The 23,362-nt window shown below is 42.9% G+C and overlaps 1 protein-coding gene across 1 annotated transcript in view; it reads right to left on the reverse strand.

The window, feature by feature from the left end:
• Positions 1 to 23,362, reverse strand: part of TRPA1 (transient receptor potential cation channel subfamily A member 1) — a 54,328-nt gene that overhangs the window by 10,345 nt on the left and 20,621 nt on the right. Inside the window, 11 exon segments of the mRNA XM_032222923.1 lie at positions 4,164 to 4,258; positions 4,261 to 4,278; positions 4,281 to 4,303; positions 4,657 to 4,727; positions 10,005 to 10,103; positions 10,954 to 11,013; positions 12,122 to 12,212; positions 19,608 to 19,774; positions 20,979 to 21,093; positions 21,824 to 21,988; positions 22,071 to 22,240. Of these exon segments, the coding sequence (XP_032078814.1) occupies positions 4,164 to 4,258; positions 4,261 to 4,278; positions 4,281 to 4,303; positions 4,657 to 4,727; positions 10,005 to 10,103; positions 10,954 to 11,013; positions 12,122 to 12,212; positions 19,608 to 19,774; positions 20,979 to 21,093; positions 21,824 to 21,988; positions 22,071 to 22,240 (1,074 nt within the window).

Here is a 23,362-nt window from a genome sequence, read left to right on the forward strand (position 1 = left end):
GTGAGCTCAGTTACTTACACAGCACAGTAAATATGCTGTAAGGGACAACATAACATTTAATGTAAGTTCCAGCACTTCTCCCAAAGTTATGTTTTTGTTTTATCCATACACAAGCATTATTCACTCTAAAATTGCTGGGAACATCTGTAGCAAACAACATGGAACAATAGAGAAGAATATTTGTAGCTCAAGGTTGAAATGAAAGGTCTACGGTGGTCATGGAACTTGCTTGTTTTCTTGCAGATGTTTTATTACCAAATTAGTAACAATCATCAATGCTGGTAGGGGGTGAGGCTTAGGTTGGTGGGAATGGTCTTGGTGACCAACATTGACAAAGCCTCTAAAATGGTGGTTCTCAATCTTCCCAATGCCGCGACCCTTTAATACAGTTCATCATGTTGTGGTGACTCTCAACCATAAAATTATTTTCATTGCTACTTCGTAACTGTAATTTTGCTACTGTTATGAATCGTAATATAAATATCTGATATGCAGGATGTATTTTCATTATTACAAATTGAACATAATTAAAGCATAGTGATCAATCTGCCAATCTTGGTTTGGGAGAAGATCAGCCAGGCTGGGATTTCCCAGGATAAGACAACCTCCCTGCCTGCCTCCAGCAGCAGTTCGTGGTTTACATGAGTTTCACTTTGTTAATTTTACTTTTTTTACATTCCATTCCACTCACCCACCCGGTTTCTTTCTTTCTTTCTTTCTTTCTTTCTTTCTTTCTTTCTTTCTTCTTTCTTTCTTTCTTTCTTTCTTTCTTTCTTTTACTTTCTTTTTTCTTTCTTTCTTTCTTTCTTTCTTTCTTCTTTCTTTCTTTCTTTTTCTCCTTTCTTTCTTTCCTTCTTCTTTCCATTCCTCCCTCCCTTTTCTTCCTTTTTTTCCATTCCTCTCTCCCTTTTCTTCTTTCTTTCTTTCTTTCTTTCTTTCTTTCTTTCTTTCTTTCTTTCTTTCTCTTTCTCTTTCTTTCTTTCTATTCCTCCCTCCCTTTTCTTCTTCCTTCCTTCCTTCCTTCCTTCCTTCCTTTCTTTCTTTCTTAACAAAGATTAAGAAGTTCCCCTTTAAATGGGATTTTAAATGGAGGCTTAAGCTACATTGAACTGTGCTTCCATCCTGAGTGGAATTCCTCGGGATGAAAGGAATGGGTGGGCGGGGCCTGTCCTCCCCTCTGACCTCTCCTGCCAGCCCTTCCCAGGAGCCAAAAAGCCTATGAGTTCAGTTCAGCCCGCAGGATAGGATGGGCGGCAGGGGTGGCAGAGGCCACCCCTGACAGCTTGAATCCCGGCATGCGCCTGCCTAGGCAAGAGCCCTTCCCGTCAGCTGAAGTGGGTGGTCCGACTGCCCCGCAGGTCTCCTGCTCTGCCCCTGTGCAGGCAGCTAGGCTGAAGCACCAACCATGCTCGGTTCGGACATCCGTCAGAGCCGATCCGCCACTCAGAAGCAGCCATCTCTCTCCCACTTCAGCACCTCAGCTTTTCCGTGGCATGGAGACCGGGCAGTGCTGCGTATGGATTGCGCCCAGAGCTGAGAGGAGGCTGCTTTGCCGCCCAGAACTCTTCATATACCTGCCACTTCAGGACGCGCTCCTGAGCATGGGTGACCCCGGTGGAGATGAATGGTCTTAGGCGACCCCTGTGAAAGGGACAGTAATAGAGAAGGGCACATCCTGCTGATCCCAAGGACATCACAAAGTCCCTAGTTGATTCAGGAAAAGCCCTTTTTTCCGGTGGCTGAGAGGCAGCCATTAAGCTGCTTAAGTCGGGGACAGCTCCAGAACGGAAGAGAAAGCAGGAGAGAAGTTTGGTTGGTGAGACAATTTTTCTTTCATTATTATTTGAGAGAACACTCTAAAAGACTAAAAGTAAAGTTTAAAATTGAAGACTGAAGAGGTTAAGTGGCGAGATTAAGCCAGAGTCAAACTGAGGTTTTTTTCCTTCCTTTTTATTGCTGGAATTTGACTGGATATTACAGTTTCTATGTTTTAAATTGGACTGTTTTTTTTTTCCTCATTTTCTTTTTAAAATACTTGTATAACAATTTTTATAATTTTTGTTTGTATAACAAACAATTTGTCTAAGACTCTTTTCCCTTTAATTTTTCCCCAATGCTTTATTGTATTTCTTTTTTAAATCTCTTTTTCCCTTTTTTTTTTGACGATAAGGAAAGGAAGGGAAGTAGAAGAAAATAAGTAACACTGCCACCCAAAGCCTTGGAAACATTGTTTTCTTTTCTTGTATGAGTGTTTAGAGAAAAGTTATGACTTGGTATTACATTTCAACGACTCTGAATCTGTTTATTAAATGATAGTGGGATGAGAATGGATTGTTTATACAGGTATTCCTCTGGGATACTATCAGTGTATGGAGTTTGAGTTTTGAAAGAAAAGTTGGAGTTCAAAGAAAGAAGATTGCAGTGACCTTGAAAAAGAATTGCTAATTTATTTGGAACTTAACATAAGAACCTTGGATTTTCCTTTTTTTTTTACTCCATTACTTTCCTCATCCCCTCCATATAAGTAGATTAAGGTATAGAAGAACCTGAAGATCTTGTATTTTTCAGCTTTAAATTAGTAAAAAGCAATGGCATGGGCTCTTCAATACCAATTTCTTCATCTGGAGGACAAGTTCAATACAGATGATGTGGCAGTAGGAAGAGAAAAAGAAACTGACATAGCAGATGATTATGCAAGGAATTAAAAAATACAAGTAAGAACAGACAATATTGAACAAAGAATAGAAAACATTGAACAAAGAACAGAAAAAATAGAGGAAAAAATGGAGAATCTCCACCACATCATGATGAAATGTAAGGACAAACTTCAAAAAATTGAAGAAAAAGATGAGCAAGGAGATAAGAAAATTGGAGACATTGACAGCAGACTGAGCAAGGTTGAAAAAGATAAGAGTGGAATATTGGGATGGGAGATCAACAGATCAGAATTCTATTTCAGATTTCAAAATATAGAAGAAGAAAGGGGAGAAAACTTGGAAGAAACAATGATTAAAAGGTATTTAAAAATTTCAGTCTGGTTATCAGCTATTGAAGCATTTCTACATCCAACAACATGCAAAAGGAACAGTCATATATGGTGAAATATTAAATGCAAAGGTGATCTTAAATCTATGCAAGAACTGGAAGAAAAGGTATAATGATGAAATTGGTTTTCATATGTGCAAATACATTCTAGATATGATAAAGATCTTAAAATAGAAGGTTTTAAGACAACGGCTAGAAGAAAAAATGACAGAAAAACATATAGACTCTAAAACAGTGATATTTTTATTGGGGATTTTACTGGACAATATATGTAGAGAATTGAAATATTTGATTGTAAATGCGTTATCAGTGGCTAGAATTGTATTTGCAAAAAAACTGGAAAAGTGAGAAAATATCAACACAGGAGGAAGTTATTTAGAAATAATGAAATGTGCCGAAATGAGTAAATTGACATTTGAAATTAGAGAACAAGAAGATAAACAATTGTATAAGATATGGGAATTAGTTTATCAATGGTTAGACAAAAAAACATGAAATTAAATATGTTAGAGAATTTTACAATACAAGGATAATGGAATGATACAGAATATAATATAAAGATGTATTACTATTGGGTGGACTTAGGATGATGTAATGAGATACCATAATATAAATTAACTCAGAATTTAGAATGTCTCGTATAAAATGGCATAATAATAGTTATGGTCAAATGAATGATTAACAATGATAATAATGTATACATATATACATATATATTAGATGATAATATGAGATTTGATATAAATTGTAAGTGAGGACTATGGAGAGGATGCACAGAAATTTTGTAACCAACCAATGCACTGTATGTAATTGGAAGATGTTTTATGTTTGTTTTGTGTTTATTTGTTTAAAAATAAAAATATTCTTTTAAAAAAAGAATGCACTTTAAAAGGTTAATCTTTCTACTTGCTTTACAGTTCTATTTACTAATACTGTAAAAACTTAAGAACTGTTTTCCTAGATCAAATTAAGATCTTTTTTCCCAGAGTTCTAACAACAATGATTCTTGGAAGATCACAAAATAAATGGAAGCAAAGCATTTATATGTGTTACTTAATCCCAATCATTGCTTCATGATAAATTAAACTACAAGCCAATATAATGAATTAAAGCCCTACCTTATTATCAAAAGGTCCATATTTAAGTGTTGCATTGAAAGATACATCTGGCTCTAAATTGGTGATCAGGAGAGTAAGAGGTATTAAGCCAAGGAGTACACAGCCAGATTCAAATATGTGCTCGGAAACCATAGGCCATCCTATAAAGTAAAATTGTATTTAGTATGACTTTCATAATATAGCATTTTCTACTTCAGTGGGAAGAAATGTACACAAGGAGAGGCTCTGAGAATAAAATCTAAACTGAAATATATTTCTAATAATTATGTTTATATTTACTATATTTGCAATTTCTATAATTACTAAGGGATATCATAATTCTCATGTGTTCTTCCATAAATCATAAATGTATTTATTTATTAAATTTGTAAGTTGTGCATTTCACTAACATAAATAAAATAAAATAAAACCTGATTTAAGAGGTCAGATTTCAAAGAACCTGAATTAGAACAAATGTGAAAGAAAATATTTTTTTTTTCAAATGGCTACCTACCATTTCATAAGTAAATATTCTGTACAAACAGGATGACTAAGCAGTTCAACACGATTGTGACGTACCATGGCCTGGGATATATATGAAAAAATACAGATTCATCATTACTATATTTTTCGGAGTATAAGAAACACTGAAGTATAAGACGCACCTTAGTTTTGGGGAGGAAAATGAGGGGGGATTCTGCCTACTAGGTATTCATCTGGCTAGTCCTTAGCCTGGTCAGCTTCAACACATTAGTTTGCTCACTGGTTTTGAGGTTGGGAATGGTGGGGAATAAGCTTCAGCACATTAGTTTGCTCGCTGGTTTAGAGGTTGCGGATGATGGGGACTGTGCTACTAAAACACAGCTGACTGTTGGAGGGAGCAGCAATTAGAAAAGCAGGCAAAGCATGGAAGATCACTTAGCTCATGTTTGAGCTGAAAAACAGCTTCAAAAGCACAGCTGATCCTCTGAGGGAGCTCCAGTGACTAAAGCAGGCAAAACAGGGAAGGGGGTAAAAAAGGCAGCAGCAGTTCCAGGTAGCCATTTTGGGCACGCGCGTCAAACATTTGGAGGCTGAAAACGCAATGCACGGAGCCCAAAAACACAAGCCAAGCCTGGCAATCTCTACAGCCAGAAAGAGGACGCGCAGAGGCTGAAGGGTAGGGGCCGGCGGATAGGTGAGGCTACATTCGAAGTATAAGATATACCCAAATTTTCAGCCTCTTTTAGGAGGGAAAAAAGTGTGTTTTACACTCCGAAACATACGGTATTTATATTAAGCAATAATATGACTTGGGGTAATTATTAATTGTGGAACAATTTATAATATTCTTAAAATATGTACTTTTACATGTATTGGCACAAAGATGAAAGCTATTCTACATGAGCAAATAGATGTATTGTAAAGGCATGCATTCTGCCACCAGTTAAATATGATTTTAACAATTTTAGATGATCAAAATGGATAACTTGAAAATATGTGATTATTTGGGGTGAAAGAAAAAGAGAATCTCAAGTCAGTTCCAATGAACTGCAAATTTGATATTACAGTGGATCCTTACAGAATATTTCAAATGGTCCTAGATTAAGGTGACCAGATTTTCAGATTGGTAAAGAGGGACACCACTGACGGGGAGGGGGGGGGGGCTTGATTAAAAATTTTATATTTTGTCAAAAGGTCACCCCAGGACACTGAAACCAGCATAAATACGAATATGTTGCCAAACAAAATTTTGATCACGTGACCATGAGGATCCTGCAACGGTCGCTAAGTGTGAAAAATGGTCATCAGTCACTTTTTTCAATGCCATTGTAACTTCTGTCACTAAATGTTTCCCCCCCTCCTCGAGACACCTCACTTCTTCCTTCATTCCTCTTGCTTATCTACCTTCACCTTATCCGTCTTCTGCTCTTTCCCTCTCTTCCTTCCTTTCTCCTTCCATCCTCTCTTCTTTCCTCACTCACTCCCTTCCTCCTTTTCTCTTCCTTCCTCCTTCCATTCTTTCAGCTTCATTTCTTCTACCTATCTACCTTCTCTGTCTTTCTGCTCTTTCCATTTCTCTCTTCCTCTTCGCTTCTGTTCCTTCCTCCTTCCATCCTTTCACCTTCCCTCCTTCCTATTCCTTCCTTCTTCCTTCCTTCTGCCTATCTACCTTCACCTTCTCTGTCTTTCTGCTCTTTCCCTGTCTTCCCCTTGCCTCCCTCCCTCCCTTCTTTCCTTTCCTGTGTTGTTTCTTTGTGTAACACTTAACACCACGTATGATTGAAGTGTATTCTTTTTTAATGCATGAATTTGAAAAAGAAATGTTTCTCTTTGGTCAAGGATGTCTGTATGTTTATGTTTATGTTTATTGGTCTTGTATGCCGCCCATTCCCGAAGGACTCGGGCGGCTCACAATAAACAAGGGAAGGGGATAAATAAACAAAACAACACTTAAAAATACACAACAGTCACAGTTTCCGTGGGGCTGGATATTTCGAAACCCCCCAGCCTGCTGGAGCAGCCAGGACTTAACGGCTTTGCGGAAGGCCGGGAGGGTAGTAAGGGTCCGGATCTCCACGGGGAAGTCGTTCCAGAGGGCTGGAGCTGCGACAGAGAAGGCTCTCCCCCGGGGAGTCGCCAGCCAACATTGGCTGGCAGATGGAATCCGGAGAAGACCTAACCTGTGAGATCTAATCCATCTATGGGAGGTAATCGGCAGGAGGTGGTCTCTCAGGTACCCAGGTCCGATGCCATGTAGGGCTTTATAGGTAACGACCAGCACCTTGAAGTGGGTCCGGAGACTAATGGGTAGCCAGTGCAGCTCGCGGAGGATAGGTGTGACGTGGGTGTACCTGGGTGCACCCACAATCGCTCGCGCAGCTGCGTTCTGGACCAGCTGAAGTCTTCGAACACTCTTCAAGGACAGCCCCATGTAGAGCACGTTACAGTAATCCAGTCTTGAGGTCACAAGGGCGTGAGTGACTGTCTGAAGGGCCTCCCGATCCAGGTAGGGTCGCAAATGGTGCACCAGGCGAACCTGGGCAAAGGTCCCCCTGGTCACAGCCAGGAGGGGCACGGGTCCAGTATATAAGTGGAGGAACTCACCGCTCCCATGGCCTTGTCCACTTCCTCAGGAGAAGCAAGTTGAAACTCAATCCATAAAGTATGCTCAAGACCTTCCCCCGGTACCTCGGCTGGTACCGTGCAATTGGAGTCCAGCTCTGTCCGAATCTGAGCGACTTTATCCGTATGTGTGCAACACACACACACACACACACACACACACGCACCGGGAGAGTGAAATTAAAAATTTTACGAATGTTTGAGCCCAAAAGATTTCCCCATCACTGCTGTAACAGGTGAAGCCAGCTTTCCCTATGAATGCCATTCTCACAACCACTTTGGCAAAACTGACCCGCAATCAGCAACACGGCTGGGACTCAGCTTGGACTGGCAAGCCTGCAAGTTGGAGGCTGGTGTGGTTGCTACCTTAGACCCACAATAGCACACACACAGAGAACCCCGCTGGCCAATGCCAGGGCTGGCAAGATAGGTGTGCCCGCACCCCCCACCTGCCACCTGACAGGGGAGGGGGGAGGTTTTGTTGCACGGTGCCCGCCAGCACAAAGCCCCACGTGCCTTCTCCGCCGGGGTGGGCACTGGGCAGCGGTTATCCCTCTCTCTCTCTGAAGTGGGGAGGGCTGGGTTGGCATCAGCAGAGCTAGAGACGGCTCCTCCACCCCCGCCTTCCCATGCCCGACGTCCCCCCCCCCAATGGGCGCTTGGCTGCTCCACGTCACCGCTTTGACAGGTGGGCACCGAGACAGGCGCAGGGCGGCGAAGGGCACAGCAACCTGGGCACCTCCTCTTGCTCGCCTTCCTCTGCGCCTCCCGCCCGCCCCGTTGAGGGGCCGCTGCCGCTTGCAAGGAGCCCCAACGGAGCCCAGGCAGGGGAGGGGGCTGGATCCGATCTCTCCCCGCCCCGCCACTCCGATGGTAAGTGGGGAGACCCCCCGAAGGGGAAGAGGGTGGGAGTCTTTTTTCCTCAGCTGGCTCCCTCCCCTCCTCCGACATCGGCGCTGCCTTGGCTGTGGGTCTCAAGCGCAGGCAAGGGAGACGCATTTGCAACCAGGTGCCCGTGCTCCACTGCTGGGACGGGGGAAGCGGAGGACCCCTCGCCCCAAACCTTCCCCCTTGCCAGGCGAGGAGGCTGCAGGGAGGTCGCCTAGTGGCCGGACTGAACGCCTGGCTGGAGAAGGGCCGGAGCAGCTGCTGGTGCCAGCGGGGCGACACGCGTGGTGGGAAGGCAGTGGTCCAGCCTGCTCTTCCCAGCGGCAGCTGCTCCTGCTCCTCCCTCCCTTCACACAGCCTCCTGCCTCTCTCCTGGCCAGAGCAGCGCCGCGCCCTGCCAAGAGCCACCGCCGGCCCTGGCGGGGGGGCCGGCACACCTCCTCCCCAGGACCCCCTCGGCGGTGGTGGCGGCGGAGGTTGCCTTGGAGATGTGGCTCGACGCGATCTGGGCCGCCGTGGCTCTCCCCAACAACCTGGTCGTGGCCAGGGGAACTGCACGCAGAGGGAGGGAGCCGTTGCAGATGATACCGCTGCTGGCTGCGCAGGGGGAATTTCTGCCCCGCGGTCCTTCCGCGGTTTCTGCCCGAGCGCGAAGCAGATGGGAGGTTCAGGAATGGGGGGTGGAGGTGGAGAGGGCGCCCCTCCGGCCTTGCGGGTCCCCCACTCCTTTCTCTGTGTGCGAGAAAGGCTTTCTTGCACACAGGAAAGGGGAGGGGGCGGCGGTGGCTGTTTCACCTCGCGCAGAGAATTTCCACTCGGAGCAACAGTCCGGAGCTTCTGCTGCCGGTGGCGGCGCCTGTGCTATGGTGGGAAGCGACCACGCCTCGCGGACTCGCAAAGGTGGTCTCAGGCTCTGGAAGAGGTGGAGGGAAAGAAGGCGGCAGCGGCGGGGGGACCCGCAGCTCGGTGGGCATCTCCTCGCGGGACGGAACCATCTCTCTCTCGCTCGCTCTCTCTCTCTCTCGCCGACGCCCCATCCATCCTGTGACTGCCACCATGGACTGAGAGGAGGAGGAGGTGGAGGAAGAAGAGGAGGAAGCGATGGGCAAGCCGAATCCTTTTGAGAGGGGACGGGCGCGACCTGGGAGACACAGGGAAACTCCACAAAGGGGGAGGAGAGGAGGGCTGTCTCCTCCCTCCAGCGCCTCCCAATTCTCACCGGTACCGTTACTCACCAGTTAAGCAGCAAGCAAAAGACGAAATGAAATGGAGACTCGTGCGGCATGCTAAGCTAAGCGGACTCCAGCCAATCAGTGAGCTGGCAGGGATGGAAAATTTTAAGCAAGCTGCGTGCTTAAAGTTTTCCATCCCAGCCAGCTCACTGATTGGCTGGAGTCCAGCCCAATCAGTGAGCGGCAGGCTGGCCTGGCTTAGATTTTTAGTGTAGAATGGAACGAGCTAGCTAGCAGCTGATGGGGGGGAGCGAGCGAGCTGCGAGTGCCAAAATAAAGCGGGTTTTTTTTGAGAACGGCCCGGGACGCGGAAAAAATTATGGAAAGGCGTGCATGTCCCGCTAGATGTGGGATGTCTGGTCACCTTATCCTAGATTACAGTTTCAGTCTCTACAGCAGGAGTCCCCCCACCCCTGAACCACTACCAGGCTGCAACCTGTTTGGAATTGGGCCACACAAGCAGCAGATGAGCACATGAGCTTGGGTGAAGCTCCCATCATGTGAGCAGTGGCCATCTTATGTTTACATGTGAGGTTCCCTACCCCTCCACTCGCATGGAACTATCACCTTCCTTCCTGCCAGATCGGTTGACTCTGCTCTACAGTATTAGATATGATTTCACATAAGCATAACTTACATTTAAAGCAAGAAGTGGCTCATAAATTATTCCTCCATTCTCTTTATATTTCTTCTTAAGTTTCAGCGGACACTGAAGATATCTGAAGTTATATTCAATCTATGCAAATATGAACCAACACAGCTTAATTTTGGAACAAATCTGTAATATATCATACTTTTAAAAGATTTAGCTTAAATGTCTTCTAAAACCTCAGAAAAAATAGTGATAATCATGATTGCCAATTATTATGGTTTGCAAGCTTACTTACTTACTATGCCCCGATAACGTCAATAAATATATTCAGGATTCAGGCATATACACAGATAGGCACACCTGCACCTGCACACGAAAACTTTGATATTATAATTTCAATTCGGGGAAATTAAGGAATTTAAGTTACTTGGCCGTTTTTATAAAATTTTGATGTGATATTTGCTATTGACAATATTTATTCCATTTTGGATTTTAGTGCTAAACTTACATTTTGGTGACAATTATATGTCATTTTAAATCATGATCATATAATAATTCTGTAAGTTATTCTTTAAAATTAAACAATGAATTTTAATTAAATCAACATTAGTTAATGAAATATAATTGCTTCTTAAACTTATTTTTATACAGTATACACACACATATGCATATATACATACACATATACACATACATAATATGATAATTTATCTCTCTGCTTCTTTGTATTCAATACAAAAGGAGCATGGAAGTATGTTTTTTTCTGTGGATTTAATTTATAATAAGCTATAGTTTAATGTAATATGCAAATTCAACTGGGTTTTTTTCCCCAGTGAATTCTGATTGCATAGTAGTTGAAGCCCATTATCTAACTTAATATATAACAGCTGACCATATGTTTCTTGCATAAGAATCATAGGACCATTAGTACATCAAAATGCTTTATTAATTCTAAAACTTCTTAACAGATAAAACTGCTTTGGATTTTACTTACATTGAAGTCTTTAGATCCTTTTTCTTCAGGTGATTCAATAATGCAATTGTCTAAAACCAACTAAACAAAAATAGAGAAACATTTCTATATTTTTTTAAAAATTACTAAAGTTATTCAATCATATTATACAGTGTAAAACATTCATTCTGAATGATGAAAATGATCTAAGCTGAAGCAGTTTTGAATTTTTCGTATTCAAAAGCACATTAGGATTTGTTTTAGGTTCAAAGACATGTGGCAAAGACACATTTAGGATTTCACAAGTTTAATCATGACATTAAGGGCAGCCTTAATCTTTTCCTACTGTTCCTATTGCCTCCAGAATTTAAACTTCCATTAACACTTAGGATAGCTTTTCCATGGCCAATAGCACAATGATGGAGACAAGTCTTAATACACACACTCATCAATGTTTCAAATTTAGTTTGATCCTAGTTCCAGAAAATGGTGATTTTGAAATTTCTTATTCATGTCAATCTACCTAACAGTATGAATTCAGTTATTGTATCCTAGAATGATGAACATAAAATAGCCTGACAAATGGATTTGTTAAAAATGGGCATTCATTCTTCTCTGCCAAGAGAATTATCTGATGTTTTGGAATCATTCTTCTATATTTTACTATCAGAAGATTTAGACTTGTACATGTAAAATTAGTTCTTTTTGTAGTGATGTTAAAAACATACTACCAAACATAGTCACTGATAGAAATAATAACATAAGAAGAAAACAGGCCATATTAAAGCAAGAAAACATGGCATATGGAATATCTACAGCTTGGATCAAAATAAACATGAAGAGAGGTATACTCAAATATACACTAATTTCACACAATCCTCTCAATCTTTATGCCTCTTTGGGATTGTAGTTCCAGGCTCCCCAAACTGGATTGTAGCTCCAGATTTCCCCAACCTGGATGTATAATGGTGTATAATGGGGGGGTCACAAATTGGAAAAATTAAAAACATCTTTTTTTTGTAAATTCAAAGGTTGTATACAACTCAATATTTTTAAAGAAAAACACCTAGGATTTCATCACCAGAATTCCATGTTGTTTTTGTCATAACAATATGGAAGTAGCTTGACACTGCCTTAATTTTTGGGGTAGTGGGGTAACCTCCCAGTTCTGGCCTTCTTAAATTACGTTACTTGCTAAACATAAGCTTACTTTTAAACATTCGGGAAGATATTCAACCATCTCTAGTATTGCACATTTGTTTATAGAATGGTGAGAAAATGTTGTTATAGATTCTTCCCATCTGAAAAAGAAGTTGAAAAAGTTCAGAATGGGTATTTGTATTGATTAGAGAAAAAATACATTGCTGTATTTTTGATAAGGATAAAATATCCTTTGAGGCAAGTTAGCTCCATTTTGGGTGATTCCATGCAGTTTTCTTAGCAACAGTATAGAAGTGGTTTGCCAATCTCTCCCATCCAATACCTTCCAAAGCAGACAAGACCAGCCACATGCCAGTACCTAATTAGAACATCCATGGTTTTAAAAGGATTGCCACAAAAATGTTGACATGCAGCTCAATTACAGACACCGTCATAATAAAGTAAAAATGAATAGGCTAGGCAATATTTAGTATGTTGTTTAATATCAAGTTCTTACCAATTCTTGAAGTCAAGTGGTATGTCACAGCTTTATATAGTTATGGAAACATCACATACTATTGCTATTATATGTTATGTGGCAAAAATGTCTTAACATTGGATTCCCACTCCTATATCTAGCACTTTCTGAGTATACTCTATATTCATGATGGCAAACCTATGGCACGCGTGCCACAGGTGGTACTCACAGCCATTTGTCAGGGCACATGACATGTTGCCCTGTCAGATGGCCAGCGTGCATGTGTGTGCTGGCCAGCTGACTTTGACCTTCTTTTTAGGCTGTTTTTCGCCCTCTGGATGCTTCCCTGAAGCTTCAAGAGCGCGAAAAACCGGCCCTATGGGCAAACTGGAAGTTCAGGAACAGACTTCCGGTGTGCTCATAGGACTGTTTTTCGCCCTCCAGAGCCTCCTGAAGCCTCCGGAGGTCGAAAATTGGCCCTATGGACAAATTGGAAGTCACTTCCGGTTTGCTCATAGGGCAGTTTTTTGATCTCAGGAGCCTTCAGGGAAGCCTTCTGAAGGCTCTGGAGGGTGAAAAATGGACCTATGGGGAAACCGGAAGTTCGCAAATGGTGATTTCCGATTTGTCCGCAGGGCCAATTTTTGACTTCCAGGGCCTTCAGGGGCCTTCAGGAGGCTTCCCTGAAGGCTCCGGAGGGCAAAAACCGGCCCTACGAGCAAACTGGAAGTGACTTCCGGTTTGTCAAAAGATCTGTTTTTCGCCTTCTGGAGGCTTTCTGAGGCTTCAGGGAAGCTCCTGAGCCCTCCGAGGTGTCCAGGGGGAGGAGGAGGCTGTTTTTGCTTTCCCCAGGCTCCTAGAAAGCCTCTGGAGCCTGGGGAGGGCGAAGAAATCATAGCAAAAGCGCATAGCATTATAGGTGTGGAACACCAGCGCATGACCCCCCTGTGTTCCCCCTGCTTTTGGCCAAAAAAGGTTCACCATCACTACTCTATATTATAAATATAACAGGAAGGGTTAAAAAAACCTTCTTCAGGTATATTAAGCTGGCTCAAAAAGGGAAGTTAATATTCTGAGTTGCTTGTCTGAACCAGAGGTGATGTGCATTATTTAAATTGATTTGTATACCAATGGGACTATACTGAAATATAGCACAAAACACATTTTCTTATAAAATGAGAAATGCTTATTAAATTTATGCTATACTAGACTAACATTAAACCACAACACACAATGTAGGATTTTGAATTCTACAAACATTTCCATTAAGATGATAATAGTGCCTTCTAAGATTCTGTGCGCATGTGCGGGTTTGGAATGGCGACCGGGTTTTTTCGCTCCATGCAAACTTGGCGAAAAAGCACCGGGAAGCCTCCAAACGGACCGCAAAATTTTTGGAAAGAGTCCCTGGGAGAGCCTGAGATCTGCGGAACCCAAAGGACCCGAAGAAATCCGGAGGCTTAACGTTTCCCCACAGTGGCAGCCCGGGTTGTCCAGCTGCGTGAGGACGGCGGTGCGCGGCGGCGATAGCGGCGCGCGGACGTTTGGCGTCTCCCCTTACCACCTTACCACCTTGGATTCCTGGAAGCCCCTGGTGCTGCCTGGTGAGCCCCCTGGCCATTTATCTGCTGGCCCCTGGTCCTATCAGTCGCCCCTGAGCAGCAGAACAGCAGCTGCTGGAGTTGGAAGGAAAGCGTGGAGGAAAGCGTGGAGGGAAAGATGGCGGCGCCAAACAGCTGACTCACAGCATTTACATCTTTACATCCTCCTTTTCTGGCCAGCCTGTTGACTTTGCTGGAGCCGAGTGACTGTGACTGTGACTGTGAGCCCTGGTGACTAGTGAGCTGAGAGGGGTTAATTTTTAACTTAGTTTTTCATCTTAAAGAAGGGGGCTGTCGGAAGCTGCATTGAAACTGCGGACTGAATGGTTGTGCTTGCTGCCGCCCCAGACGCCCCCCCCCCTCGGATCTATCTTTACTCACTTTACTATCTGTTACCTATCTTACTATTTATTATCTGCTGCCTTCTCCCGCGGCCCCTAGGAAAGACCTGGCCGTCCTAGGCTGACTGGTGTGCTTACCCGGGCAGGGAAGAGGACAATTTTTGAACTGGGCCCTGCGTCGTTGTAGCCTCTTCCGGACTTTGCTCCCGGCTTACTTAACCATTAGGAGGAGTATGATTGTGGCTGAGCTAGCAGGGAGCGATAGAGGATGGCGGCTGCAGTGGCGAGGACTGAGCCCCGAAAACACCAGTACTTTTCCCTCCATTTGCGAGAGTGGCACAAGTCAGCCTCGAACTCTGGCCCCCTACATTGGGGCCCTTATCCATCTTTAGGAAAGAGACTTTTGAATATACAGCCCGCTAACCTTCACCAGTGGGGTAAGACTACATGGTTGCCGCCTATGAATTTTGGATCTTCACATTCTATCTTGCTTGTATACAGCCACCTTATATATTACGCACTTTTGACTTGGTGGCCAAGGACATCTCCCCAGGACATAAGAAGGGAGAGGAGCGGATCACCGCTTCCTCCACTGTTTCCATATTACTATACATTATAACTGCGCAATTTTAAAATAGTATGTTGAGTGTATGGGAGTTGACTGGAATTGAATGAATGGCCCACTTTTATTAATTGTTACTATTGTATTTTATATGTTTTAAATATTACGTGGGAATTGTTAGAGTGGATAAATGAGAATGTTTGACTCGGAGGGCCTGCCGGGGAAGGCGGGGGTCAGTGGGGTGGTTGGGGGGACTACTGTCACAGGAGTGGGTCGGAGCATTACGGTCATTACGGGGAGGGGCAGATACGGCGGGGACTTTAGGGCTGGCCATTACCGGGGAAGGAGGGTTCGCTACATCACAGAGATCCCTCCTTCCGGCCCTATGAGCCCCACTCCAAGACCAGATGGCGCGAGTAGTCAGGACCCTGGTCTCAGGCTGTTGTCGCTAAATGCCAGGTCTGTTGTACACAAAGCTCCTCTCATCCGGGACTTAATTGTTGATGAGAGGGCAGACCTGGCATGTATTACTGAAACCTGGCTGGGCACAGAAGGAGGAGTCCCCCTTGTAGAGATGTGCCCAGAGGGATTTCAGGTGCTTCATCAGCCGAGAGCCCAGGGAAGGGGTGGCGGTGTGGCTATTGTAATCCGGGAGTCTCTGTTACCTCGTAGGGTCCCTGCTCCGGAGCTTGTCGGGTGTGAGTCCCTGCTGATAAAGTTGGACCTCAAGGGTCAAGTGGGTTTGCTGCTAACGTACCTGCCTCCCAACTGCGTTGCAGCATCCCTCCCCTCGCTCCTCGAGTCAGTAGCCGAGCTGGCAGTTGAGTTCCCCAGGCTTATAGTTCTGGGGGACTTCAATTTGCCATCGCTCGGTGAACGCTCTGATGGGGCGCAGGAGTTCATGGCTTCCATGACAGCCATGGGCTTGACCCAGGTAATTTGGGGCCCAACCCATGCAGCGGGTCACATGCTCGACCTCGTATTCCTCTCGGAGCAGTGGATGTGTGATCTTGGTCTGAGGGGTAATGAGATCATACCCCTGTCGTGGTCAGACCACTGCCTACTGAGGCTTGACTTCCGGAGGCCAAACCCCCACCGTAGGGAGGAGGAACCGACCAGGTGGTTCCGCCCCAGGCGACTTATGGACCCGTTGAGGTTCCAGACGGAGCTTGGGGTCATTCCTGATACTCTCGCCCACAGTTCGGCGGAGACTCTGGTTGCCGCCTGGCATTCGGCGGCGGCGGAGTCTCTTGATCGGATTGCACCACTACGGCCCCTCCGGGTCAGTAGATCCCGGAGGCCTCCTTGGTTTACCGAGGAGCTCCGGGAGAGGAAACGCCGGAGGAGATGCCTAGAGCACCTGTGGAGGTCCGATAAGTCCGAGGCGAACCGAGCGCTTCTAACTACCTGCACCAAGGACTATGTCCGAGCATTAAGAACTGCCAAAAGATCATACATTTCTGCCTTGGTTGCGTCCGCCGAGTCACGCCCAGCCGCCCTGTTTAGGATAACCCGCTCCCTCCTTAACAGGAGGGATGCGGGAGACCCCTTGCAGGGTAGGGCTGAGGACTATGCTCAATTCTTGGCGGACAAAGTGCTCGGTTTCGGTCGGACTTGGACTCCACCGCAGTAGATCCAGCCGAGACACAGGAGGACCACTTGGCAAATCATCTCTGGGTTGAGTTCCAGGATGTTGCCTCTGGGGATGTGGACAAGGCCATTCGAGCTGTAAGTGCCTCCACCTGTATTCTGGACCTGTGTCCCTCCTGGCTGGTTGCCAACAGCAGGGAGGTGACACATGGCTGGATCCAGGCGGTCGTGACCGCCTCCCTTCGGGAGGGGCACTTCCCCGCCGTACTTAAAACGGCGGTGGTGAGACCCCTCCTGAAGAAACCATCCTTGGATCCAGCCATTTTAAACAACTTTCGTCCTGTCTCCAACCTCCCCTTTATCGGGAAGGTTGTTGAGAAGGTGGTGGCCTTCCAGTTTCAACGGGCCTTGGAGGAAGCTAGTTATCTTGACCCCTTCCAGTCTGGCTTCAGACCTGGTTACAGCACAGAAACCGCTTTGGTCGCATTGACCGATGATCTCTGGAGGGCCAGAGATGGAGGCTATGCGTCCATCCTGGTTCTCCTTGACCTCTCAGCGGCTTTCGATACCATCGACCATGGTATCCTTCTGCGACGACTGCGGGAGGTGGGAGTGGGAGGCACTGTTTTACAGTGGTTCTCCTCCTACCTCTCGGACAGGTCGCAGTCGGTGTTGGTCGGGGGGCAGAGATCGTCCCTGAGGCCCCTAACATGTGGGGTGCCGCAGGGTTCGGTCTTATCCCCCCTACTATTTAACATATACATGAAACCGCTGGGCGAGATCATTCGGAGGCACGGGATAAAATACCACCAATATGCGGACGATACGCAACTGTATCTGTCCGCCCCGTGCCAACTCAATGAAGCGGTGGACGTGATGAACCAGGGTCTAGAGGCCGTTAAGAACTGGATGAGCGCTAACAAACTGGTACTCAACCCGGACAAGACCGAGTGGCTGTTGTGCTTCCCTCCCAATAATTTGGCTAATGTATCAACACTTAGGCTGGGGGGTCAAATTTTATACCCCTCAGATAGGGTCCGCAACTTAGGAGTCCTCCTGGACCCACAGCTGACTTTTGACCACCAGCTGTCAGCTGTGACCAGGGGGGCATTTGCCCAGGTTCGCCTGGTCCGCCAGTTGCGGCCCTACCTAGACCGGGAGGCTCTCACAACAGTCACTCGAGCCCTTGTGATCTCTAGGCTGGAATACTGCAATGGGCTCTACATGGGGTTGCCCTTGAAGTGCATCCGGCGACTACAGTTAGTCCAGAATGCAGCCGCGCGAGTGATAGTGGGCGCACCGCGGTTCGCCCACGTTACACCCGTCCTCCGCGAGCTGCACTGGCTACCTGTTGGTCTCCGGGTGCGCTTCAGGGTACTGATGACCACCTTTAAAGCACTCCATGGTAGTGGATCTGGGTACTTGAGAGACCGCCTTCTGCCGATTACCTCCCTTCGACCAATTAGATCGCACAGACTGGGCCTCCTCCGAATCCCATCTGCCAGTCAATGCCGACTGGCGACCACACGGAGGAGAGCCTTTTCTGTTGCAGCTCCGACCCTGTGGAACGATCTCCCCGTTGAGATCCGTACCCTCACCACCATCCAGACCTTCCGCGCAGCCCTCAAGATCTGGCTCTCCCAGCAGGCCTGGGGATAGGTTCCCAATTCACCCGCCCGAGTGTTTGATTGCTGAACGAAAGTTGTGTTTTATTATTTTTCTTTGTTCACATTTTGTTTTGTTTTTTGATACTGCACCCCCCTCCCTTGTGATTGTAAGCCGCCCTGAGTCCCCTCAGGGAAAAGGGCGGCCTATAAATTTTAATAAATGAAATAAAATGAAATGAAATTCCTCTCTTATCTTAGGGGGAGAGAAGTGAATGTGGTAGGAAGGGGCATATGATAGAACTTTTCAGTAGGGACATGCATTCTGTGAAAGAGCTTGTTCCGTTGTGTGGCCTTCTACAACTGGAAAAGTTGCTTTTCTAGGTGACCATCCCAAATTGACTTGCATCAGCAGCACTAATACAGTTTAATTTTTATTATAATTTCTGATGTTAATATAATTTTTGTAATTATGGTTTTATTAGTTTGATTACTTATAATCACATCAAGAATGTGTTAAAAACTGAAGTGGGGTTAAATTTTATAAACAAATAATTCCTTTCAATTATCTCTTTTGAAGACAAAATATTTTTCAATCATTTTTCATGGTTTCCAAGTCCACTACCATTTTAGTAGTTCTCATCTGAACTTCTTTAATATCTTTTTCAACTATGGTGCCCAGAATGAGACTAAATACCACAAGTGATATTCAACCAGAGCAGAGTGGAATGGAAAATGACTGTCCATGATCTGGACTCGATGTTTCAGATGATTTGATTAATGCACAGAAGGTAACATTTGTCTTTTTAGTAGCTGCATTAAACTGCTGGCTTATGTTTAACTTAACTTTCACTGCAATGAATAGAATTTAGAAGAGATAAATATAAGGTTCTGCACTGAGTCAGAAAAAACATTTTAAAAAAGAAATATAATATTAGGACCTCTGACTTTCAATAGTAGATGTTCAGTAGTAAATAAAAGTTGTGGTTGGCTTTCTTAACCACCTTCTCATTTAATAATGGGAATTAGGTAGGACTGGATTTCAGAGAGTGGCTAATAATTTGTTAGGCAAATAAACCAATGACACAGGACTGAGAAGAGTACTTTAGAAGAGAGAGAAAACTCCTAAACTTGAGCCCAGATGGCACAGTGGTTAGAGTGCAGTACTGCAGGCTACTTCAGCTGACTGCTAGCTGCAGTTCAGCAGTTCAAATCTCACTGGCTCAAGGTTGACTCAGCCTTCCATCCTTCCAAAGTGGGTAAAATGGGAGCAATATGCTGACTCTGTAAACTGCTTAGATAGAGCTATAAAAGCACTATGAAGCGGTATATAAGTCTAAGTGCTATTGCTATTGTTAAAACAAATTTAGGAAAGCTTACCTTTTATGTAAAATGACAGCATTTACAACATCTTTTCGGCCATTGTGTATGGCTTCATGAAGGAAAGAAGCTTCAGCTCTGTTCAGGAGAATTTTGGCATTGTCATCAAGAAGTAATTTCACTGCTTTTGCGTGGCCTTCTCTGGCAGCAAGGTGAAGAGCTGTATTCTTTCCCCACATCCACCCCAAGAACAATTAATTAAAATAATGTCATTACTCTATGAAACAAACAGCACATGGAGCTGTAACATTTTTCTCTGGTACATCACTGTCTCTGCTTCTATCTTTTCCTCTGACAAATTTCATTATGTAAATATCAAGAGTCAAAAATATTCATTTTTTCTACTACTTGGTTGTGCAATAATCCCTCCTTCCACGATGCAGGAACATCGGTCAGAGATTCATTTTGAAACCAATTTTTTAAAAATGAAACTCAGAATTATTGATATGATCTGTAGCTTCATTTCTGTGCATACTAAACAGCATTTATTCTAAGAAATGAACAATCATTCAAACATTTGATGTATGATAAACAGAAAATTCACTGTTGTATTTTATAAAAAATTAACTATATACCAAAAATATTACTAATAGTTGGAAACTGATGTGAAATCTTATTCTTATGGATATTAATAGATTACAATTACATTGATAGGGTGTTGACAAATGTTATCATAATTAATAACATTTGGTTGATATATATTTGAAGGGTAATCCAATATTCATTCTCAATACATATTTCATGCATATTTATATTTGTTGGAAATATAAATGGAAAAACAGGCACCAAGAATCTCACTGGCTAAATTGATGAAGGTTTTATCTTACCATATTTTCAAAAATGTAACTGAATATTTATCAATCCATGATGGTGCAGTGGTTAAAATGCAGTATTTCAGGCTAACTCTGCCCACTGCCACCAGTACGATCCTATTCAGCTCAAAATTGACTCTATCTTTCCAAAATCAGTAAAATGAGGAAACTTATGAGGAATTACAATTTAACTGAACACCAAACTCTGCACTCTTCACTTGAAAGTTATTATGTATCTTTATTAAAATATTTGCTAGATATATTTGGGGCATATTGAGACCGAGATTACATTTTGACCCTGAGTCTTCTAAATATTTAATTTTGTTTAACTTTATGAAAAACTCCATTTTAAAATGTTTGTTAAGACATTCCAGAATTACAGTGGTTTATAAAGTATTATTTTAAGGACTTTCAACAGCAACCAGATGTAGTATTTTATTTGGCTGATATACAGCAATGGCATAGTAAGCCTACAATACTTTGGATCAGATGCCTCAAATAATGTACCATAAAACTAAAGTATGTTACCATTATAACTAAAACTTACAGAGAGACCTACCCCTTCGTCATTTACTTTATCGGTGACTTTCATATTGGTATTCAAAATAATCTGCATTGTGCGAGTATATCCACCAAAAGCGGCATGATGCAAAGCTGTCCAGCCTTTATAATCACTTATGAAAGAAACAGAATAAAATATTCTCACATTGTTATAACAATTGAATGTAAGTCTATATCTACACACACACGCATGTGCGTGTGTGTGTAGATCTATATTATATATAAGAAGTGGCAAGTAATAATGGTGTTTGACTCTCAATGCCAACAGCATCCTACTTTTAAGAACTGCTAAGGGACAGATGATTTTTAACCATTTTTCCCCAAGTTTTTTATTTTTTTTATTTTTTATAAATTTATCAAATCAATGCGTGAACAGTGTGGCACCTGAATGTCATACATTCTAATACAAATAAAACCAATAAAGTTAATCATAATTATTACATTCAATCAATGTATGTCTAATAATAATACACAATTTATCATTGTTCAGTTGTTCCACATTTCTCTTATTATTACTTGCATATTATTATATAAAAATGTATACACTAATATTCCCCATCTCTTATTTCTATCATTTATTCTAGCTTTTTAAACTGTGTTTTGATACAAAAAAACCACATCAAAAGAGGAAGTACTTTCTGTTTCAAATGACTGTATTTCTCAAATGATTTGTTCCTCAATAATTCAGATTGTTATAAACATATGTATATAAAATATATGTAGTTGGGAACCAGAATGTACGGATGTCAGCCTTACTTAAGGCAGGAAGTCAAGCCCACAGAAAGACCAGACCTATAGTTTATCGAGATAAGTTATAGTAACAGAATCTTGCAATTTACCTACCAAAGAAAGAGGGCGCCTTTCTTTAGGAGAAACTGGACTACCTTTTCATGTCCATTTTGAGAAGCCAGATGTAAAGGTGTCATGCCTTTTTTGTCTCCTTCATTCAAGAGCCTGGTATCTTGCATAGCCTCCAGAAGTCTAAAACAGGTGTTGATTCGTCCATAGCTGTATGAAAGATATAAGCCCCATTAATAAGGATAAAGTCTGGAATAGAAAATGGTCAATGAGGAAAGATTTTCAGTCTTACCTAGCTGCAAAATGTAAGGGAGATTTCTTGTCTCTGCTTTTAGAATATATAGAAACATTCATTTCAAGAAGGATATTCACAGAAAGGGGTACACCTTGCTTGCATGCATAATGTAAAGGAGTGCATCCTTCCTGATCCTCCTCAGTTATAAGATCTTTAATATGTTTCATCTGTCAGATATAAAAGTGGTACCTTTTAATAGAATTCTAGAGGGAAAGTTATTTTGAACTTACATCCTAACTGATATGTTACTAAAGATCACAAAATAATGTTCCAGAGTACAATGGGCTGATGTTGTCTTTAAAACAAGTTTTCAATTCTTTTGTCTGTTATAACTCCAAGCCCACTTTTAGAATGAATGAGTATTAATGCTTTAATACTCCAACAGAATGATTTGCCATAAGGAATTTTGATATTGTTTGCTGCCTTGAATTTGGAATATATCTTCCTTGTGAACTTTGAAACTTTCATGTTATAGCTCAAGGGACCACTTTGATTTCTCCACTGAGAGGTGTTGAAAAGTGATATTCAGTTGAAAAAAATAGATCAGAACAAAAAGCTAAAAACCACAAAAATATTTGCAATTGAACTATAGTTTTTTATATAATCTGCAATACCAGCAGTAAAGTTTCATCCTATGTATTATTTATTTATTTGTATCCCGCATATTATTTTTACAAATAACTCAGGGCTGCAGACATATCAAACACACTTTCCTCCCCTATTTTTCCTACACAACAACCCTGTGGTCCAAAGTCACCAATTGGCTTTCATAGTTAAGGCAGAATTTGAACTCACGATCTCCTGCTTTCTATCCTGGTGCCTTCTATGTAAAAAGTTTTTTATTCTTCCTTTCAAATTCATTCTTTGATATACATTCTTACAATTGTTATTTAACATATGTCAATTCATATCATTTTTCCACCTGCATTTTGATATTTTTTTATTTTCCCTCCCCCTATATTAATTATGTGTCATCTGAGATACTTATTTCATGTTTTGTTCCCTTTTTCTTTCTATTTGTTTTTTCAAGCCACTCATAAAATCGCCCCCATGTCCCCTAGTACACTGATTCTTCATTGCCCTTTATTCTCAATGTCACCTATTAATTTCTGCACAGTTTAATATCTTCTTTATTACCTCCCCTTCCGATGGGTTTTTGTCTGCTTTCCAGTTTTGTTCAAATACAATTCTAGCTGCTGTTATTATTTGTACAATCAAATATGAATCTTCTTTACTGTATTTCTCTGGTAGATTATCCAATAGAAATATCTCTGGCTTAAACTCCACGA

The sequence above is a fragment of the Thamnophis elegans genome, chromosome 8 (genome assembly GCF_009769535.1).
Source record: "Thamnophis elegans isolate rThaEle1 chromosome 8, rThaEle1.pri, whole genome shotgun sequence".
NCBI classification, from domain to species: Eukaryota; Metazoa; Chordata; class Lepidosauria; order Squamata; family Colubridae; genus Thamnophis; species Thamnophis elegans.